This window comes from Antennarius striatus, chromosome 22 (assembly GCF_040054535.1).
Source record: "Antennarius striatus isolate MH-2024 chromosome 22, ASM4005453v1, whole genome shotgun sequence".
NCBI classification, from domain to species: Eukaryota; Metazoa; Chordata; class Actinopteri; order Lophiiformes; family Antennariidae; genus Antennarius; species Antennarius striatus.
The window spans coordinates 8,585,279-8,604,932 of NC_090797.1; the positions used below are offsets into that span (position 1 = coordinate 8,585,279).

General features: G+C 39.7%; 2 protein-coding genes and 1 long non-coding RNA gene across 5 annotated transcripts in view; 2 read left to right on the forward strand and 1 right to left on the reverse strand.

Annotated features, from left to right (window-relative positions):
* Nucleotides 1-4,656, forward strand: part of btbd11a (BTB (POZ) domain containing 11a) — a 149,374-nt gene extending 144,718 nt beyond the window's left edge. Inside the window, exon 17 of the mRNA XM_068307099.1 lies at nucleotides 309-4,656. Within this exon, the coding sequence (XP_068163200.1) occupies nucleotides 309-539 (231 nt within the window). The 3' untranslated portion in view covers nucleotides 540-4,656. The remainder of the gene's footprint in view (nucleotides 1-308) is intronic.
* A 2,608-nt stretch (nucleotides 4,657-7,264) lies between these two features.
* Nucleotides 7,265-13,873, forward strand: LOC137589223 (zinc finger protein 11-like). 3 transcript variants are annotated; one of them, XM_068306814.1, is made up of 7 exons: nucleotides 7,265-7,405; nucleotides 8,701-8,903; nucleotides 9,263-9,364; nucleotides 9,472-9,567; nucleotides 9,716-9,826; nucleotides 10,143-10,266; nucleotides 11,069-13,873. In XM_068306814.1, the coding sequence occupies exons 1-7, from the start codon at nucleotides 7,378-7,380 to the stop codon at nucleotides 13,654-13,656; spliced, it is 3,252 nt and encodes a 1,083-aa protein (XP_068162915.1). In that variant the 5' UTR covers nucleotides 7,265-7,377; the 3' UTR covers nucleotides 13,657-13,873. The 3 variants fall into 3 exon arrangements, with proteins under 3 accessions (XP_068162915.1, XP_068162916.1, XP_068162917.1); XM_068306815.1 differs by having other exon boundaries at nucleotides 7,311-7,405; nucleotides 8,775-8,903; XM_068306816.1 differs by lacking the exons at nucleotides 7,265-7,405; nucleotides 8,701-8,903 and having other exon boundaries at nucleotides 9,324-9,364; nucleotides 9,472-9,557.
* Nucleotides 11,224-15,475, reverse strand: LOC137589224 (uncharacterized). Its single transcript, XR_011034159.1, has 3 exons — nucleotides 15,345-15,475; nucleotides 15,208-15,263; nucleotides 11,224-11,361 (listed from the first exon to the last, which is right to left on the reverse strand). It is a non-coding gene; the product is annotated as an uncharacterized lncRNA (long non-coding RNA).
* Between the last annotated feature and the right edge of the window lie 4,179 nt (nucleotides 15,476-19,654).

The following is a 19,654-nucleotide window of genomic DNA, read 5'->3' on the forward strand; positions in this document are numbered from 1 at the left end:
ATCACAAGGGGACAGCTTCATTATGAAACCTGGTACAAATATCTGGTGAAAAAATAGAGGCAACTAAATTGAGCAGAGACTGAAAACTTAACAGTAATAACGTAAAAAATAGAACCTCAGAACCTCTAGCTCATCTGAAAACACTCAGAAGATCATCAGGTAATGTGCAAATGCTTTTTCAAATCAACACAATTATGAATCAATTTTCTCATCATTTCCTTCCAAAGTAAGTCGACCATCAAAACAGCAGAAAGATGCTGCAATAAAAAACAAATGGTTATGTTCTGCCTCCTTGTTTCTTCATGTAGTTCCTTGGTGCCTCAGAGCTCACAGCTTTCATCGAGGGCTATTTCCTGAAGAACATGGTGCTGCTCATTGAACTTGACAGCTTCAAGCAGCTGCTGTATGAAGCCCCCGCCCCCGAGAGCCCCATGTCAAGCCCCGGCATCTACTCCGACATCCTCCTTGACCTGGAGAGAACCCTGGCCGTGCGCATCCGCTCCATCCACCTCTCCACCTCCAAGGGCTCTGTGGTGTGATGCCGCTCCTCTCCAAAGCCCACCGATCCAGCATCCATGTAACACCACCTTAAACGCCCCCACGCGTGTCCCATCCCCACAGCTGAGGGGCTGCTGTATTTTTTTATGTCAGGGATTCCCTTTAATTCTGCCTGTTACAGCACCCCTTGAGAGACACCTTTCTCCCCCTGTCCTAAAAGATCTTACTGATCGCTTTGTGCCCCTAAAACAACAAACTAATTAAAAAAACAGAACAGACTTGACCCAGTTGAGCAGCATCACTTAGACATAATTGTAATTATGAAAGTTGTTGTATTTCATATAATACACATGCATGAAATACAGTCTGTACACCTTTTTTTTTTTCTTTGCTTAAAAGGTTAGAGTAGACTTGAGCCCAGTAAAAGCAGCTTTCTCAATCCTCATGTGAGACTCTGGTTTACAGACGTCACTTATGGAGGCATCACAGCATAAAGTCTGACACATGTCAAAAATAATATTCTACTGTCCAATCCAATAAAAGGGACTCGTAGCAACGGCAGGAGACAAGTTGGACTTGTTTGAACTTAGTTCTGTTCCATTCTGTCATTTCTCTGTCGGATACATTTCACTGTGTTGTACCTGCTGTGTGCAGAGGCCAAATTGATCACAGGAACTTCCACTGTGGCCTAAACTGCAGCGATGATTTAACTAAAGACGGCCCACTCAGTGAAATCTATGCTGATGTATGCTTGAAACGCGGACATCCAACTGGGAAATTAACTCCACCAACACTGTTGACTTTTTCTTGCATGGGACCTACTCAGCTGAGCTGCCCTGATATTGCTTTTTATGCAGAGACTACTCTATGGACTCTAGGGAAAAGAAAGGGGAAAATGCTGCTTATTAACTTTGTATCAACTAAAGAAAAAACAGACTGAGTGGGGTTTGGAGATGTAGACGGATTGACAGGAACTTTCTCCCGAAAGGTATTTAAAGTGTAAATACATCCGTAAAGTCATTGTGCTCGTTGTTTTCTTTTTGTAAACTGATGTACAGTATCCTGTAACACCAACTTGGATGACACCCGTCTTACTGAATGTGCTCCCAGGTTGTCCCTGCTGTTTGTGTCTGTTTATGCAAAATTGCATGTTTAAATTGTTTGTTTGAATCCTCCATCACGCTTTAGGTGTGCTGTCTGTGTAAACCGTTAGGGTGTTGGTTGTTCCGGTTGAAGTCCGATGAAACTGTGTTCCCTTCAATGATTTGGCTGTCGTCCCAAGATGCATCTTTAAGTTGCTTTTTTTTTTTAAGCTTCACCTCAGCTGATTCCTCAATTTCACTAAGTCTGTGAAATAATTTCCACACATCAGCAAAACTGTGTTTATTGGAGACACAACAAATTGCATCCAATCCGTCTCTTTTAACCATCTTAGCTGACATGGAGAAACTTACTGATAACCATCAATAAATTAAAATCCGGCATCTGCAAAATAAACATAAATAAATCATGACTGATGTGAGATTTGCTGAGAGAGCCATTGAAAATAAGATCGGATGAAACATCAGAGCTGATTTCAAGAGTAAATTAATATAAAGCAGTCAGCAATGCTAACCTTCAATGACTAAAACAATGACTTCTCACAAACTAAGTTAAGTTTAGATAGTTGGAACTGGTGGCCTTAACATAAACTTATATGATCACTGTATTATTTGGGGAAATTTAATCTGTTTAGTAATATAAACATCATAAATTGAAGAAAATGTTGAGATAGGACTGCACAATAGAGACATTTTGACGTTCCTCATGCTTTATTTTCACGTGTCTTCTTCAGTCAAACCAAATCAATCCAATTCATAATTGATTGATTGAAACAATTTTATACCAAGCAGGGAATCAAATCTCAAACATCAATAAATGAAAAATAAAATCTGGAAATTACACAAGCATCCAAATCCGTAGAATATAATGAGAAAATGGAAATTTTTAAAAAGCAGAAGATTACACAGGTATTGTTCTACATTTTCTTTTTAAAACGGTATGGAGGAAAGTTTCACTATCAATGTAAGAACTGATTGTTAGTTCCAGATGTTTATAGACAAAAACAGCTTCATAAATCATTCCAAGTTTAGAAAGAATGTTTATGCTCTTTCTGTATCTTTGTAAGATGGGCCCTTTTTGAATAATTTTGTCAGTTATGCTTAAACCAGAAGGATTACCATGAAATCGGGCTTAAGAGTGTTCTAGGGTGTCCTTCTGAGTGTCTTTGTTGTATAAGATACTCATCTTATGATTTTCCCAGGTGGTTTGAGACGTGGCTCCCCTTCAGTGGTTGTTACAGCTTCGCATGTGTTGCTTAATTATGTAAATTTGATGCCTGAAGAAGAACCGCGATCAAAATGTTGTGTCTCTAATTAACTCAAAACTGGAGGAAATTCAACTTTTTCGCACTTGTCCGACATTCCCAGCTAGTATCGGCCATGTTTTTCAAATGATGGCACTAAAAAGTTCATTATTACACCTCTCGGTCAGACAATGGATCTTATAATGAAATCAAAGGACCTACAGTATATTTTATGTACTAATGCAACAAAAGTTTAATATTTCCAAATTGTGCAATGTTTTCCAGCAACAAACCAAAATAGGTGTCTCCCTCTGCTTATAATGGCTTACAATGCAAGTGTCTCTGAAGTGTCCTCGTACTTTGTGATCTTGGTACCACATAAATCCAACTCTACGTTCAGATAAAAGACCAATGGTGATGATTTAAAACATTGTAGCACTCTCAAAAATATTTAACTATTTGTATTGGGCCAAAAGAAAATAGAGAAGCATATTGGAATATAAGAGTTAGTCTTGAGTTCTGTAAATAGTTACAGAAAATTAAATATAGATATTAACCTTGGACTTTATTTTCTTACCTACATACATAGCAGTATATATTTTATTTTACATTTCACAGCTATTTTGTTTTACAAAAGTGAAAAAGATTATATAAAAAAGATGCTTGTAAGAAATGAAATTAAGCAATATTTCCATAAGGCTGTTACTTTTGAGTAGTACAATAAATAAAATGCCGCAGGATATGGAGCAACACTATAAATGTGAATTAAAAGATACATAACAGACAACTGAATGATTGAAAAAGCCTGAGTCTACTATTTTTCTTGATATTTTTGTGACATCCCATGGTGTACTATGATTTAAATATATTTAAGTTTTTTTATTTTAACCCAGTCGTTGTAATGATGCTGAATATTTTTGGACTGATTGAAATAACTTTATCAACATATTATCCTTTATACTGCCTCATTATCTGTGCCCATATTTGAATTGAAATCTGCTACTTAAAGGTGAAATGTAACTAGATGATGCAAGCCCTTTTCTCTCCACAGAGATAAAAAGGTTCACAATGATGTCAAGCACTTTTTGTGCCAATTACTGTAGCCTCATACACACTCAATAGCATTACTTTTAAGAGTGAGCTTATGTTTAAGTTTTATTGTGATCAAACAGCAGCTGACCATGGTTTTAGAACTAGAGAATAAGCCAAAAGACTTTAAGCTGTTTTCTTATTATACTTAATGTTATGCCATTAGCGAAGGACTAACTTTAGCTTGCCCCTGCACTGCCGCTTTTGATTCTGAACCTGGGTCAAAGCTGTAGAGTAGGCTAAATGTCGGTTTGCATGGCTCTCCTTGTTTAATGTTGTTTACAATCTGCAATGTACACCAGCTTTGTCTAACAAGGTTCTCCTTTTAATTAGTCTGACCATTCATTTGCTTGCATATTCGTTCCTGGTAATAAAAAAAACATTTCTCCTAGAGGCAGTGGAAACATGCATGGAATACTCGCTAGAATTCAAATCCACAACAGGATAACTTTTCCTATTACTTTTTGTTTGATGAAAACATGTATATTGTACAATATATATATATATATACATATATATATGAAATATAAATTATACATGGTGTGAGAAGCAAGGATGCAATGGAATTTAACAACAAAAAGGAATGTTACACTCATGCTACAGTTTCTGTGGTTCCATGACGTTTTCGTGGACAGATAATAAATGACCAGAGTTTAAAGTGTATGAGGCTTTGGCTTTATTTCTATCTAGTTTTTAAATGTTACTGACACATTGTCAAAATCATTAAAAAAATCTCCAGCTTTTTGTAATAACTGAGCAATACATATCTTTCTAAAGCTTGTGTTGTTGACACTAGGAGTAGGACAGTTCTTCACAGTATCAACAAATTGCACGCTTACTGATGGAGAATTCACATGTTGCACATTGTTGGATACCTTTCAGAAAAGAAACATAACAAAACACTCTCTACAGTGCCCTTCCAGTGAAAGAAACAAGATGAACTGCCCTCTGTGTCCTCTCAGTGGAGAAACCATAATAAAGTTCACATTTCTTTTAGGGCAAAACTGTCCATTAGGTCATCCTTCATTTGGTGAATACATGATAAAAATGCCCAATAAGCTGCCCTTCCAATGTAGAAAGCATAATTGAGTGCCAAGTGCCCTTTTGGCAGAGAAAACATGATGTCTGAATGGCCTTCCAGCAGAGACAACATGATCGAGTTTCAATGGTGCCCTTCCATTGGATAAAACAGGGATTGCCCTTTAGGATACAATAACAGTGGATAACACTTGAACTGCCCTCTAGGTGATTTTTCATTGAAGAAAATATGATTAAGTGTGAACTAGGATGCCCTTCTAGGGGATAGAATAGTAAAGAAGGTTGGGGCCACCAACTGCAGTCCATGGATCTGGACAAAAAAGCTTTCATCTGGGTTGCAATGCCTTTTGACATTAAGCAGGGAAAGGACATGTCTACTTTATAAGGTACAGTATATTTTAGTTTTGGTCATGAAAGAAATTGGAAAATCCATTCTATACATGGGACATTCTCTTAATCACCGGATGGTATTGTGTGCACATGGTATGATGGTTATATTGCTCTGCCCTCACCCAGACAACCAGAGTTAAATCACGGGGTTGTTTTCATTTTATTTACAGTATTTCTATACAGTATTTTGAATGACTCAAGGGAAGGAGAGTTGCTTTTCTGGACCTGTTGTGATTGTAGTTAAATACTTCTACTCCAAGGTGCTCTTCCCGTGGTAAAAACACAATGGACAAACCTCCAATGCACCCTTTTAGTTGATATGACATAATATAACCCCTTCCGAGATGTTTTGTTTAGCAGAGAAAATGATGCACTTCCATAAAAACTGTCTTCACATGCTTGGAAAGTACTTGGTATAGATGTACAGTATATCTTAATTGCCCCCTGTATGTTTTTAGAAAAACGAAGTGGAGCATTTGCAACAATTGGGTGCTAATTAAATAACTAAAGGTACAATCATCACTACCAGTATCTAATTTCATCATCAATCTTTACATTTGTAACTGAACTGGTGTCCTTTTTATACTCCTCAGCAGCCTGAGTCCAGCACTGGACACTGCTGTGTCCTCTGAATAAAGAGGTGATATATCTGGCCGCAGGCCAGCACCAGGGTGTTTTATTGATTCTTTACTATCACTGAGCAAATGATTCAAGGTACTTCAAAGTCATGACAGCTCCCCACTGATCTGTCTCTAGCCAGACTGAAGAAGAAATACAAGGTTATAAAACCTGGCTGTGATCATGTACTGCTTTTTAATGTCTCAATGGGAATACAGTGCATCGAAGAAGCAGGTGGACACCGAATCCTCTCTTGTAATTTATTGATTTTAACCAAAATAAATTGTTACATTTGGATTTTTTTTTCATGACAGCATGTCAGTTATTCTACTGACATCCTGTAATTAAGAATCAGACACGCACAAAGACACAGGCAGACACAAGTTCACTTTTTATTCTGTAGGGGAGACCTCAGTAGACCCAGCGCAGTGCGCTCAGTTCTCCAGATTGCTGGCGTCTCTTGCAGTGATTTATTAAATAGTTGAAGTAGGTGGTTACATGTTTTGAACATAGATCATCAAACAAGACAATCATCACAGGTGTAATAGGAACCTCCCTTTATATGTTTGTGGTTAACAATGATATATCTGAGTGATTAACAATGAAATAATGACATATAAATGAACCAATGATATACTACACTGAATTTTTCCATCGTTTTCCCCTTGGTTTTCATTGCTGAATGTCTAATCCTCACTCCCAACATGACATTGCCAGCAAAGGATTTCTGTAAACAGAATACTGTAATTGTAGTGGAAGAGGTTATCTTGGTCACCACTGATTTGATACACGGAAGAACACCAAAGAATAATATGTCATTAACGTATTAAATGTCCTTTCCTGATACATCCATGGCATGGACGGAGGACAGGCCTTTTTTAACATTATGTGCATGTAGGAAAACTGTAAAGGAGATGAAGCGTGTGACATAAAGCAAGTCACTCATTCATAAGTTTATTTATTGTCTTTTAATTCTTAAATTTTTAGAATGAAAGAAGTGGTATTTTCAAAGAGAAGCTCCAAGTTAACTAACACAAATTATTTATATTTTAGGTTTTTTTTTTTAAATAAATAAATTACTTTTGAGTTCACGTCAACCAATTACTACCCATATCTAGAATGTGAACTTTTTTCCTTGACAGCAATCATAACATTAATCTAATTATCGGACCACAGATATTGGTCCACATTAGCAGCTCGTTTCACCGTACACTCGTCGTCCACCACGGCTGCGGAAGAAAACAAATGAAACCAACATTGTCCACAGCGCATGCGCAGTTGAAACCAAATCTCGAGCCGCCTTTCCTCCCCGCCAACTTGCCCAGCAGGGTCGGGTGGAAGTAGACTCATAACTACCCCGAGTAAATTTGCTTATCATATTGATTTGTTTCTGAAATATCATGGAGAGTCCATATCCTACTGAAAATGGTAAGCCCTTTAGAAATAATGTATGTTTTGCTCATCGTAACTTATCTGGTTTTCTTTTGGATTGTGTGCGCCCGATTTTGAACATGGCGTATGCCGCTCTGAGATGGCGGTGGCTTTGTGCTACACTACAGCCCTAGCAGGCTGTTGTGTATTGAAGTTATCCGGGGGATCTTCCCGTGAGCTCAACCAAGGTAGCAAGCAAGCTACCCAGTCAGTGAACTTACTCATAATTACTTTTTAACTTAGCAAAAATAACATATAGTGACCATTAGCTTGAAGTCCAATACAGTTCAGGTTTTAGCTCCGACTCCATGGCTAATGGCTAAAAACAAAACATATTGGAGAAAAGTCGGTACATCGAAAACGTGTTAGTGCCATACATGTTCTCAGATAAAACCCCAAACCGAAAATTGATGTCTTGGAAATATTACATCACCTTTACCTTTTCAAAAACTTCGGTAATACAGAAAGTCACGACTACAGCAGCCATGTTTACCACCGTTTAGGGATACTCATGTGGGATGTGTCGTAATTACGACGCTGAAGTAAGTCCGTGAAAGCAACCAAGGCGAGTTTGGAGGACGTGGGAATTTATCCGGTCACCTGACCGCCTGAGATCCTAATGGCAAATACAGTAATAGCTATTATTCAACGAGATCAATATGTATTTCTTTCTTAAAAACTATTAATATTTAATGTTCGACGTTGATAAAGACATGCATTAAACCTGACGTTATGTAACACACTACAAATGGTTGTTTTGAGGGAATTGAAACAATAATCAAGCCGCCATGTCTTATTAGTTCTGTTCTGTTTTATTGTTGCTTTGAGTAGGCTGAAACTACAGGATTGTTTTCATTAATGTTTAACCTACTAATTATTTTCCTGTTATTTTGTTAAATAACATTTTCATGACTAAAAATCAAGTCAAGTTGTTATATTGAAATTGTGTGTTATGTCTTAGAAATATCCAGTATCAACATGTTTTTTAATCTGACCTGAAAGACTGAAAAAGTGGGATTGATTCCCATTAGTGTAACTTATACCAATAATATTTTTGTATTCTTTATACTTGTGAAGCCTTGAAAAACAATTAATATGACAAATTGTCAAAGTAACTGTCATTTAACAAAATAAGATACTAGGTACAATGGTACAATGACAGTTTTATGCAGAACACTTTTATTTAAAGGCCAGAATCAATAAGTCATTAGTTCAACTCAAGTTGGAGCATTTCAAAGTGAACTGCTGTCATGATTCATGCGCAGATTTTGAGATATGAAAATATTTTTCAGAGTTTCCTCTCATGCTGCCATCTCTTCGCCTCTTCATCCCCCCACTTCGCCTTGTGTCTGCGGCTATGTGGCAGGTCATCCACAGGGGAAATGTGCAGGATTATGGGATGGTGGAAGAGTTCATCAGCACAGTTTCAGAACTTGTGCCTGAACTTTTGAATGCGGATCAGAAAGCTCAACTCCTCCTGGGGCTAAGAGCACGGGTAAGAGTGCAAAATGTTTTCAGGAGTGTTTATAAGAAAACAAAATGCAGAAATTAGCATCAAGAGGACAAACTCATGAACAAGATGTACCTGTGGCTTAATTTGTAACTTATAGTTGAAGTTATACATAATAAAAAAATAAATTATCACCAAACAGGATGAAAAAGTGCAGTTGAGGAAGTAGTTGAGTAATTCTCGGACGGAAAAATGTCAGCATCGTCTGCAAGACACTGTTTTATCTGAAAAAGATTTTCATTTCTCATTGCTGAATCGAATGACTCGACCTTAAGTGAATCACATTTCCAGCTGCTGCTGTTCTGTCCGTTGGGTTTACCCTGTGTTGAAAACACTTGTTGCAGGTGGTTCTGGAATTGTGTCAAGCTGAGAAGATATTAGATAGAGAGTCCATTGAGATGCACCTACAGCGGATCAGAAGTCTCATATCCACATGGGCAGCACAGGTTAGGTTCTTTAAAAGTTTTTGTTTGTTTGGGTTTTTTTTGGGAGAGGGGTTGGCGTATTTTTTCACTTTTGCTCAATGATCTCTCCGTATGTGTTTTTGTTCCAGCCTTGTTTTGCCAATGTTGAGTTTCCAGAGTCAAACTTTGTCGATCAAGTGGAGTTGCTGCTGAAGGACACCGAGGAGAGAGAGAGGTATTTCCAGGTTTGTGATTTTTGAATATATGTGTCACATTGAGCCCTAAAGAATACTTTCTTTGTGTTATCAATGCAAACTTTACATCACATTAGCACACAGTATGATGATCAGTTCTGTTCAATGTTAACCTGTAAACTATGATTATTTGTTCCAGGATGTTTTTCCCACAGATTTTGGGCCTGACTTTGACAACGCTCTGCAGGTGCTAATGCTGGACTTCCTATCCAGACTGGAAAAGTTGATTCCGGTGCCAGATATTCGGCAGGTAGTGGAACTGGTTTTAAGACTTGTTTTGTCAGTAGTTGGCTCAGAGTATCCTTTTCACATCATTTTTAATTTTTTTCAGAACTTTTACTTGCCTTTGTGTTAAAAACCTACAAACATGCAGACAAAAAAAGCTTAACATTATTTCTGAGCTGCCCAACTTACTCTGAAAATAGATATGTGTAGGTCTGCCTTGTAGTCATTTTGCAAATGGACAATTAAAATTTCCCCCCGAAAAAATTGAAATCGGTGGATCAAAGTTAAACATAGACACATGTGAAGAGAATGTCTCCTGACATGATGAACCTCTGTTCCAGACTGCATCCATGCTCAGTGCCGTCCCATCCGCTATGGAAGAGTGTGTGCACTCTGTCCCTGATCCTCAGCGCATGAAAACTGTCCTCCTGTACCACACAACTCTTGGACATTTTGACGTATCTGGTGAGTCACATCTGGGTTGCATGGGCAATACTGTAATGTGCACCGCAGGTGTAAAGAAGTAGGCTACTTTTTCAAATTGTTCACAGAAGTACAGCAATTATCTTCATTATTGAAGCAAAAGGTGCAGCGGTAAACTGAATCAAGTTGTTTTACAGCGGAATGAGCAACACAAGTCAAGTGGAGCATTTTCAAACAGAGAACTAAAAGTTCATCTCGCAGTGGGGTTCAGGTCCTTGACAGAAAAAATGTATTTAAATCTCTTTATTCAGATACCAAGAACATGACAAATTAATAATGCAAAAATTTGAGATGCTTGCCTGTGAATTTTTCACATTCCGCCTAGTTCCATCTATGAAGGCTAACTGCTCAGAGCAGAAGACCACCGGCAGTTTGTGTTCACAGGTAATGGTGTGGAAAAACTCAGGAAATCAACTTTGTTCTGTAAGAAAATAAAAAACACAATTTTTGTTTGGGTTTTATTTGCTTTTCTTGTGGGAGTACTCATGGCAAAAACAGTTCAACAACGGTTTGAGAAACACATGGAAATTATGCCCATGTTAAATGCATTTCACGTTTGTAAAGACTTTCAGTCTGATTTATTAAACTTTTGTTCCAACACAAATCTCAGATACAAATTGTTATATTGATTTCAGCCCTGCTGATGTATATGTGTAACCGGGACGTGTAATTTTGGGTTCTCTAGGACAGTTTTGGAATCTTGCAGAAAACTGCAGACCTATGATGTGTATGAACTTATTTTTATTTGGAGGCAAGCTAAATGGGATTGTAATTTTCCCAACAGATGATTCTCAGAGCATTCCTTCTTCCTTTGGAAATTGCATCCTGTCTTCGCTGTCCCTCCCTCAACTGGAGAAGGTTGTAATCGATGCAGACCAAATGCAGTTGCAGCCTTCCTCGGAGCAGCTGGAAGGCTGTGTGACTGTTCAGGTGGAGGGGGAAACTGTGACACTGTTGGACTACATACAGATTGAAGAGCCGCCAAGTTTAGCTGAGCCCGATGGTCATGAAGAGGAAGAACAAACTGCTGCTGGAGAGGACACCAGCGACACCTTAAAGCCAGCAGCATTCCAGCCCCTGAAACAAAGCAAAAGGCTGGAGTTAAAGAGAACTGTTTTAAATGAAAACAAGCACTCCATTGCTAAGAGACAAAGGAAAAAATATTCTAACAATAAGACATGTCCCGTGTGCAGTAAGATGTTCCTGCGAGCTGCAGCCATGAGACGACATCTGGAAACTCATTCTACCATTCGCGATCTGAAGTACAAGTGTGACAACTGTGACAAACGATTCAGGGACCATTATGACATGAAGCGACACAACATGCGCGTTCATGAAAGGGACGAGTTGGGTAACGGTGCTAATGAGGAGGACCCGGAAGATCCTTGCACCTCTGAGATGGCAGAAAACAAAATTTGCTGTCTTTGTGGGAAGTACTTTGCCCGTCGAGTAGACATGGAGCGACACATGAAATCTCATTCGGAGGACCGCCCTTATAACTGTTGCTTCTGTGAAAAGAAATTTAAGAACCCGTATGTTTTAAAGAGACACCAGAAGGAGATTTGCAAGAGCAGAGAGTTAAAGAGGCCAAAGCGAAGGGAGTCACAGTGCTTGACTCCGTTGCCACCTTCGGAGGGATCTGCTGACAGTAAAGTGTGTCCCATCTGCAACAGAACCTTACCTTACTCGGCGGACATTACGAAGCATTTGCGGTCTCACACAGAAGAGCGTCCGTTTATTTGTGTCACGTGTGAAAAGGGCTTCAAGTACAAGGACACGTTGAAGAAGCATCAGATAATTCACGGTCATGAGGGGATTAGAGAAGAGCAGAGCAAGACGGTGGAACAGATTTTGGCAGAAGCTGATGGTCAGAACTGTAGCAATGTGAGCATGAATGAAAACAATATAGATGCATCTGTGGACACGTCAAAAGAATCACTGTCTGCACCTGAGAGAAAAATCAGCAAAAAAGGCCTTAAAGTGTGTCCTGTCTGTGCTCGGTCATTTGATAGTGTCAAAACACTCAACAGGCACATACAGTGTCACACAGAAGACCGACCGTATCATTGCATCCATTGCAAAAAGCGTTTTAAACACATGCACGGGCTGAAAAGACACCAGATTTATGCCATTTGTCACAAGAAAATAGCCCGCTTCTCTTGGAAGAAAGAACTGAGAGCTGGACCCAGCCAGAGCGCCAACGAACTCAGTGCTGACCATCAACCAGGAAGTCTGAAAATACCTGTGTGGTGCTCTAACTGTGGCAAACACTTTGAATATCCATCTGCTTTGAAAGAGCACCAAGAAAACGTTTGCGAAGTGAAACTGAGCGAAATCATGAAATGTGACGACTGCGGCAAAGAATTCAAAAGCATGACGATGCTCAAAGTTCACCAGAGGATTCACGATCCGCTCTACTGCAAGGAGTGCGGGAAAATACTCGCTAACGAAGCTGCTTTCGAAAGACACAAACTCATGCACAGGCCGATGCAGTGCACAATGTGTGATAAGTCTTTCACGTTGCTGCGGCGCCTGAGGGAACACTACGAGAAGCAGCACGACTTCACTGGACCGTATCCTTGCGGACAGTGTGACAAATATTTCATGCAGCTGTCTTACCTCGCCATCCACCAGAGAATCCACAAAGGAGAGTTCCCTTACGTTTGTGACATATGCCCAGAAAAGTTCAGGTCTTCCAACTGTCTGACCGTTCATCTGAGGAAACACACCGGGGAGAAACCCTTCCTGTGTTGGCACTGCGGAAAGTGTTACCGCTCCGCCTCGGAGCTCACCGTTCACATGGGAACCCACTCCGAGGACAGACCTTGGGCTTGCACCCAGTGTGACATGGCGTACCGTACCAAGCTGCAGCTGACAAACCACGTTGAACAAATCCACATCGGCGTCAGGTATCCCTGCAACAGCTGTGGGAAGCAATTCATGAAGGAGACGTCTCTGAAGAGACACGAGCTCATCCACACCGGCGAGAGGCCACACCAGTGCACGGTGTGTGGTAAGACCTTCCTGACCGCCAACGAACTCAGGCTCCACAACAGGTATCACACGGGGGAACGCCCATACAAGTGTGTAGAGTGCGGGAAAGCCTTCATCCAGTCAGGGTATTTGAAGTCACACATGCGCATCCACACGGGAGAGAAACCTTTTAAGTGTGACATATGTGATAAAGGATTCAGGTTGTCTTATCACATGAAGAAACACAGGCGGACTCACGCCGGGAAGCCAAAGAGCTACACGTGTGAGGAGTGCGGGTCGACTTTCCTTCACAAAAAGTCCCTCTGGGAGCACTCGCTCACTCACAATGTGAAAATCGAACCATCGTACACAGATGAAGTCCAAATACAGCTTGAATAGACGTTGAATAAACGTTTACTTTTGACCTGGTCACCAAAAACCACTTGATCCTCAAGTTGCGTTGTGTTATTTTAATTTGACTTATGGTAAAGTCTCTTTTTTTTGACTTTTCAACTTATTGATTCATATGTTCTCAAAAGTCCTAATTATGAACCAAAAATAGACATGTGCATATTTTAAACTAGTGAATAAATTCCACCTTATTCGTCTTTGTGAAATAAATATGGCATGAATTTAATTCTTGATCCCTTGATTTTTGATTTATTTTATTTTTTTGATCAGTCAACAGTTCTGAAAATGTTCGCAGTTCACAGATTGATGGGAAACTTGACAACATGTTTTATTTCACTGGGTTGCTTTGGACAGTAGGAGCTACTTAAGGATTTCACCCAGGCCTGTCAGAAATTTGAATTTCATTATACTAATTCAAGTTTGATCCTACTTTAGAGATTGAGGATTATTATGAAAAATGCCTTCACATAGGTGAAGAACAAGCTGTAAAAAAAGAGAAATGTTTTTCTCAAATAATGCCAAAAATATATATAGGGTAAATGTTTGTGGGAGGCATAATATTTCACCTGTGGATCAATAGTCCTCTTTGACCAGAAGGTGGCACTATAGCACTGTTAATAAACACCAGCTGCTTTACACAGTGGAGGAGAGCTGACAGTGTTGCCCCTACTGACAGTTTGTTTTGGAGGATCTTGACTGCAAACCTGAAAACATAAATAAATCTGTTTCTCATCCATATGGGAACTGTCAAACGCACATGGACGTGTGTTTACAGTGTAATTCACAGGGAATCTTGTTTGTGCACCTTGTCATTTAATGTAGCAAAAATCTCCCAACGGGTGTTTATACTGCAAATCAATATTTATGCTCGGCTCTTCCTCGCAGTCTGTGTCACCTGATTGTTTACTCAGGCTAAGTGACAGTTCAAACTGCAGCGGCGGTGGCTTGGAGCTGCGTCCCGTGTCCAGTTCCAAAGAAACTGTTCCCCATCTCTAAGAAAAATCAAAGGCTAGCTGAGTTAGAGCCTCTCCAGAGTGTTTGGAGCAGATCACTTTTTAACCAAAAGCATATAGATTTTTATGGGGCTGTAATTGCTTCAGTGTGTCCTGGATTATACCCCTGTAATTGAGGCCTGGCAGAGGCCTCTCCAATACATAACCTCTGCGGTGCCAGGTGGTGGGCAGAGAGGAGTACAGCCCCCACTCCCCAGCCAGCGAGAGAGAGATTCTCTGATAAATCTCAGGCCCTTGTCCAGCACTAATTGTGGCGTTAGGCAGTGCGGTGTGAGTAAAGCTGAATGGGACAGTTAGATGCTGCAACATCACTTAGTTAGTATTGCTTTGGCTGTTGTTGAGACTGCAAACACACACACACATACATAGAAGTTTATTTTGCAGGAGCACAGGGGGCTTGATCTTATTCCGGCTGACAGCGAGGCAGGTTACACCCAAGACAGGTCACCGGTTCATTCATCCTGACATACAGAGACAAACAACAGCCATTCATGCTGACACGGGAATTAAAATTTAATTCACCTACCTTGCTTGTCTTTGGGGTGAGGGGGGAAGAGAGAACAGACATGGTGAGAACATCACCTGGGTCAAAATGAAGATAAATGACTCATCATAAATGACACATCATTAAATGTGAAAATGAAAAGTTAAATTCACGAATACCTTTCCTATCCTGATTTTCTTTGTCTTCCTGCTTTGGGGTCAAAGTTTGACCTGTTGTAAATGTGATGATCTAAGAAGCTGAGTCCAGTCCAAGTCTGGTGTCCAGCTTGATCAAAGGTGGGGGTCCATGCCTCCAGCCTCATGGGTAACTAGTGGTTATTTTTGGGATATGCTGGCTCCTATGTTTAGGGAGGTACCCTGAAGTTCATGTTTCACAGTTTTCACGTCTCAAATATCTGCTTCTGGGATGTTTGTCTTCAACACCCTCTTGTGCTGCACTTGCAACTCCAAGTTTCAACCTAAATCTTAGGTTCAGAAGGTGGTTAATGTTACAAGAACATCACTGGGGAGTGAATTATGCTAGTCTGCACCAACAGCTGTATATATGCCAAGTGAAAACGACTGGATGTATAAGACAACATGAATTAATAAAGGATAGAAATGAATGATGGAGACATGATATTTTATACAAAACAAAAAGGTGTATATATAGTAACAAACATAAATTTGTATTTGTAAGTGAGATGGGAAAGGAGAGTAGTGCTTCAGATCCAGACAAAAATGTAAAGTTTTTTTTCTGAAACCAAACTCCCACCGAACCAGTTCAGTTTTCTGTTATGTAATTGCACCTGAAATCAATAATCCCCTGATAGTTTGACCCTCATAATATGACTAGTACACTAAGTAAACCCTCCCCTAGAATTTGGAATCGTATACAAAACACTTGTAGCTATTCAAGAAAAATGACTAACAGTAGTTTCCTTCAGGATCGAGCTCTGAGACTATTGAAGATACTGACTGAATTTGATCTTACTTGCAGGTCTGTACCCTGGTAATTATTTGTTTTAATCACAGTTGTAAATTTTCCACGAGTCTTGTAAATTTAACATTATGTATCACCAGATCTTGCATACACCTTGGGTCTAGATCAGACCTTCATGGGTGGTAGAGCAAAGGGAAATGTAATTTTTCATCCATTACTATCCATGAAGTTAGAGGCAAAAATCTGATAGGGGCAATTAGAGTCCTTCTGGATCCAGAATATCCCCAAAATCTAATGGGTTGTTTCTTGGTCCATACCCTGCTTCTCCACAAACTTTCATCAAAATCAGTTCATGGCTTTTTGAGAAATCCCTCTAACTGCCTGACAGACAAACTGGCAAAAACATAACCTCCTTGGCTGAGGTAATAAATTAGTAACAGAAGCATGTGGTAAACAACAGCCAGTGCCTCTACAGCCAAATTGATAATGTCGCTTCGTGACTTTCATCCATGTTTGTTTTCTAAGATCACAATTTGATGAAAGTCCTGCCTCTTCCAGCATAATCAGTTAAATTTCAACAGAGATACTTTTAAGAAGTAGGTTTTAATCATCAGCAGGCACCACAGACTTTCCTGGCCGTTTTTCCTAAAATACTGTGACCCCTGTGAGTTGCTACGGAAACATAAAGTATCATAATAAACGGCTATTTTCTTGCTTTTGCTCGATGATGCATCTTTATAGCATGCAACTTGTTTTGTGTGTGTATGTTTATGTGTATGGGGGGGGGGCATGTTGATGACAGTATCTGCTCTGAATGGGCAACAGTGCCACACACACACACACACACACACACACAAGTTTTACACACTCTCACCACATCCTGTGTTACCATCAAGCTTGAGAAAAGTAGTACACAAACAAATTACCCCAGTAATTTCTTGAAATAGATACCCTAGAGTGCATTGTTTTGTTTCGTTTTTTGTTTGTTTGTTTGTTTGTTTGTTTTAGTCAATTGCTAAGTGCAGAAATGTAACAGAGCAACCCACTGAGCTGCAAAGACTCCCAGAGACAAACTGATTGCAGATCTAATCAAATGCATGCATTTGTCCACTGCATGTCTGTATGGCCTTGTTTGAACCCGTGTGTGTGTGTGTGTGTGTGTGTGTGTGTGTGTGTGTGTGTGTGTGTGTGTGTGTGTGTGTGTGTGTGTGTGTGTGTGTGTGTGTGTGTGTGTGTGTGTGTGTGTGTGTGTGTGTGTGTGTGTGTGTGTGTGTGTGTCTATGTGTGTCCGTATGTATGTGACACCTAACTTTGCACACTCCCTCCCATCTCTGGTACCAGCCCTGCAATGCCACACCGCCAGAGCTTTCGCCCAAATGCTGTCTCTCATTTTTCATCTACTCCACTGCTTCCTCTGTCCACTCACTTTCATCCACTCTCATTCATTTGCATTCTGCACCGCTGCCTGTATCTGTGTATCCCTCTGACTCAGACATTTTTTTAGGCAGGGGAGTCCAGATTGGATGCTGTTAACACTGCAAAAAATGTCTGCCTTTTTGTATTTTTTTATTCTTGCTTTTTGTTCTTCCAAATGGGAAATAAAATAAGAAAAAAATGTCTGCTGTGGTATAAATTTCTTTTTGCAAGCATAACTATATCTTAACAAAAAAGGATAATCTTCTGCCATCAATAAATTTACACCAAGATAATGAATAAAAAATCAAATAATAATGTGAAAATATTGTATATAGAGGGTATTTTCAGTTACTTTTTGAAATCTTTCTTCATGGGAAAATAGTGTGATTTTAAAACACACTCTTGATTAAAAATATTTAAAAAGATGGACATTTTTTGTAGTGTACGCTCTCCTTGCTACACCAGAAGGGAGTGAAAACAGCCTTTAAAAAAAAAGCCCTTCCCTGGTCAATGAGTTCACCGGGGCGGACGTCTCCTTAGACAAGGTTGCAGGGGGGTTTCGGAGGGGAGGTGGTGGTGAGGGGGTTCAAAAGTCCTGCAACAGAAGAGAAAAGAGTCAGAGTAAGGGAGGGAAAGACAGAAACCTGGCACCAAGACAGTTCGGAGCACTGGGCATTAGAGACGGCAAACAAGGGAAGGTCAGCCCCCCACCCTCCTTCTTCTTCTTCCTATTACTGCATCAGCAGATGGACAGCAGAAGCCCATCATCAATACTGCCAGACCACAGCTACTGTGATAACAGGAAAGACTGTGATGAAGCATTTACATGCTAGATTGTGTGGTTATTTTTACGTCATGAGGCAATGAAAGATGAGATCATTTTACATCTAAGATCAGCTACTGACAGAGAGGCTTATGGGCATCGGTCACCACCCATGTCCCTGATCTGATGCTAACAAGGTCATCCTCTGGCCTGAAAGCAGCTTTGTCTCTAATCAGAGGAGCATCATCATCATATTCTATGTTGTATCAGCAGCTTCGGACAGTGACGCAATCTGCCAGGGGAGGCGAACAGAGTCTCTGCTCGGCGTACATCCTGTCTCCAAGCAGCTGTCCTGAGAGGAAGATAAGTCAGGTCACAGATTGAGGTCAAGAAACTGCACATGAAAGTTAGGAACAGCCGCCTGGAAACATATAAACTGTTAAAATGTGTCCAGAGCAAAGCTGCAACTACAATTATCATTTCTGATGAATCTGCTGACCAAGACTATAAAATAGCAAGAAAAAAAAAAAATAGAAAGAAATACGAAGAAGGATTTGTTTAGTTTTCTAAATCTAAGCCAAACTAAATTTAATAAGTGAAATGTGACTATTTTGTCATTCTTGGAAATGTAATACCCTTTCATAATTAAAGAAAATACTAAGTACAGTTTCTCAAAGAATAAAGTAAGATGTTACAAGTGTATAATTAAATAAAGATAATTATTTATTGCCGCAGATGATGTGAGGTAGACTGTCCGATATTCTTGAATCAGAAAATCTACAGCGGGTGACTGATTGTAGAGCATCTGCCTTGAGCAGTAGCAATGTAAATTCTCACTGACCAAATACAGGTGATGGGGGTGGTGGCTGATGGAACTGATTACATAGTGAAGTTGGGTGGGGTGGGACAGAGGAGGCAACCCATATCAGCAGCGTTAAACACTATAGATATAGGATTTTATAGGATTTAGACTGAGTATGCACCATAGAAATGAATGACAATGTGGTATGAGAAATAACCTGCGGCAAAGTGTGCAAAAGAAAGTCTTACTGACTCTTCTTTCTCTAGAGCTGCATGTGTTTTCCAACCAACAGTCCAGAATATGAAATATTAATTTCAATATTCTAAATGATAAAGTGATTTGGGGCATTTTTGCTTCAAAGAATTCTGGATTAACTGATGAACAAAATGATTGCTTATGAAAAATCATTCAATCTTGAATAAATAACTACTTAATTATTCAAAATTGTTGCAGATTACATCGCAGTTGATTTAAATGAATGTGCTGGATTCAGACTGTGAGGAATAGGAGACATGAATTAGTCTAATTGTTTAAAATTCACTCGCGTTATTGTATTAGAACTGTTG

Excerpts from the sequence above, each read along its gene's own strand:
- LOC137589223 (XM_068306814.1), top strand. The coding sequence starts at position 7,378 with ATGGAGAGTCCATATCCTACTGAAAATG. Across the intron at positions 8,904-9,262 it reads TCCTGGGGCTAAGAGCACGG|GTGGTTCTGGAATTGTGTCA; the intron begins GTAAGAGTGCAA and ends CACTTGTTGCAG. Across the intron at positions 10,267-11,068 it reads TGGACATTTTGACGTATCTG|ATGATTCTCAGAGCATTCCT; the intron begins GTGAGTCACATC and ends TTTTCCCAACAG.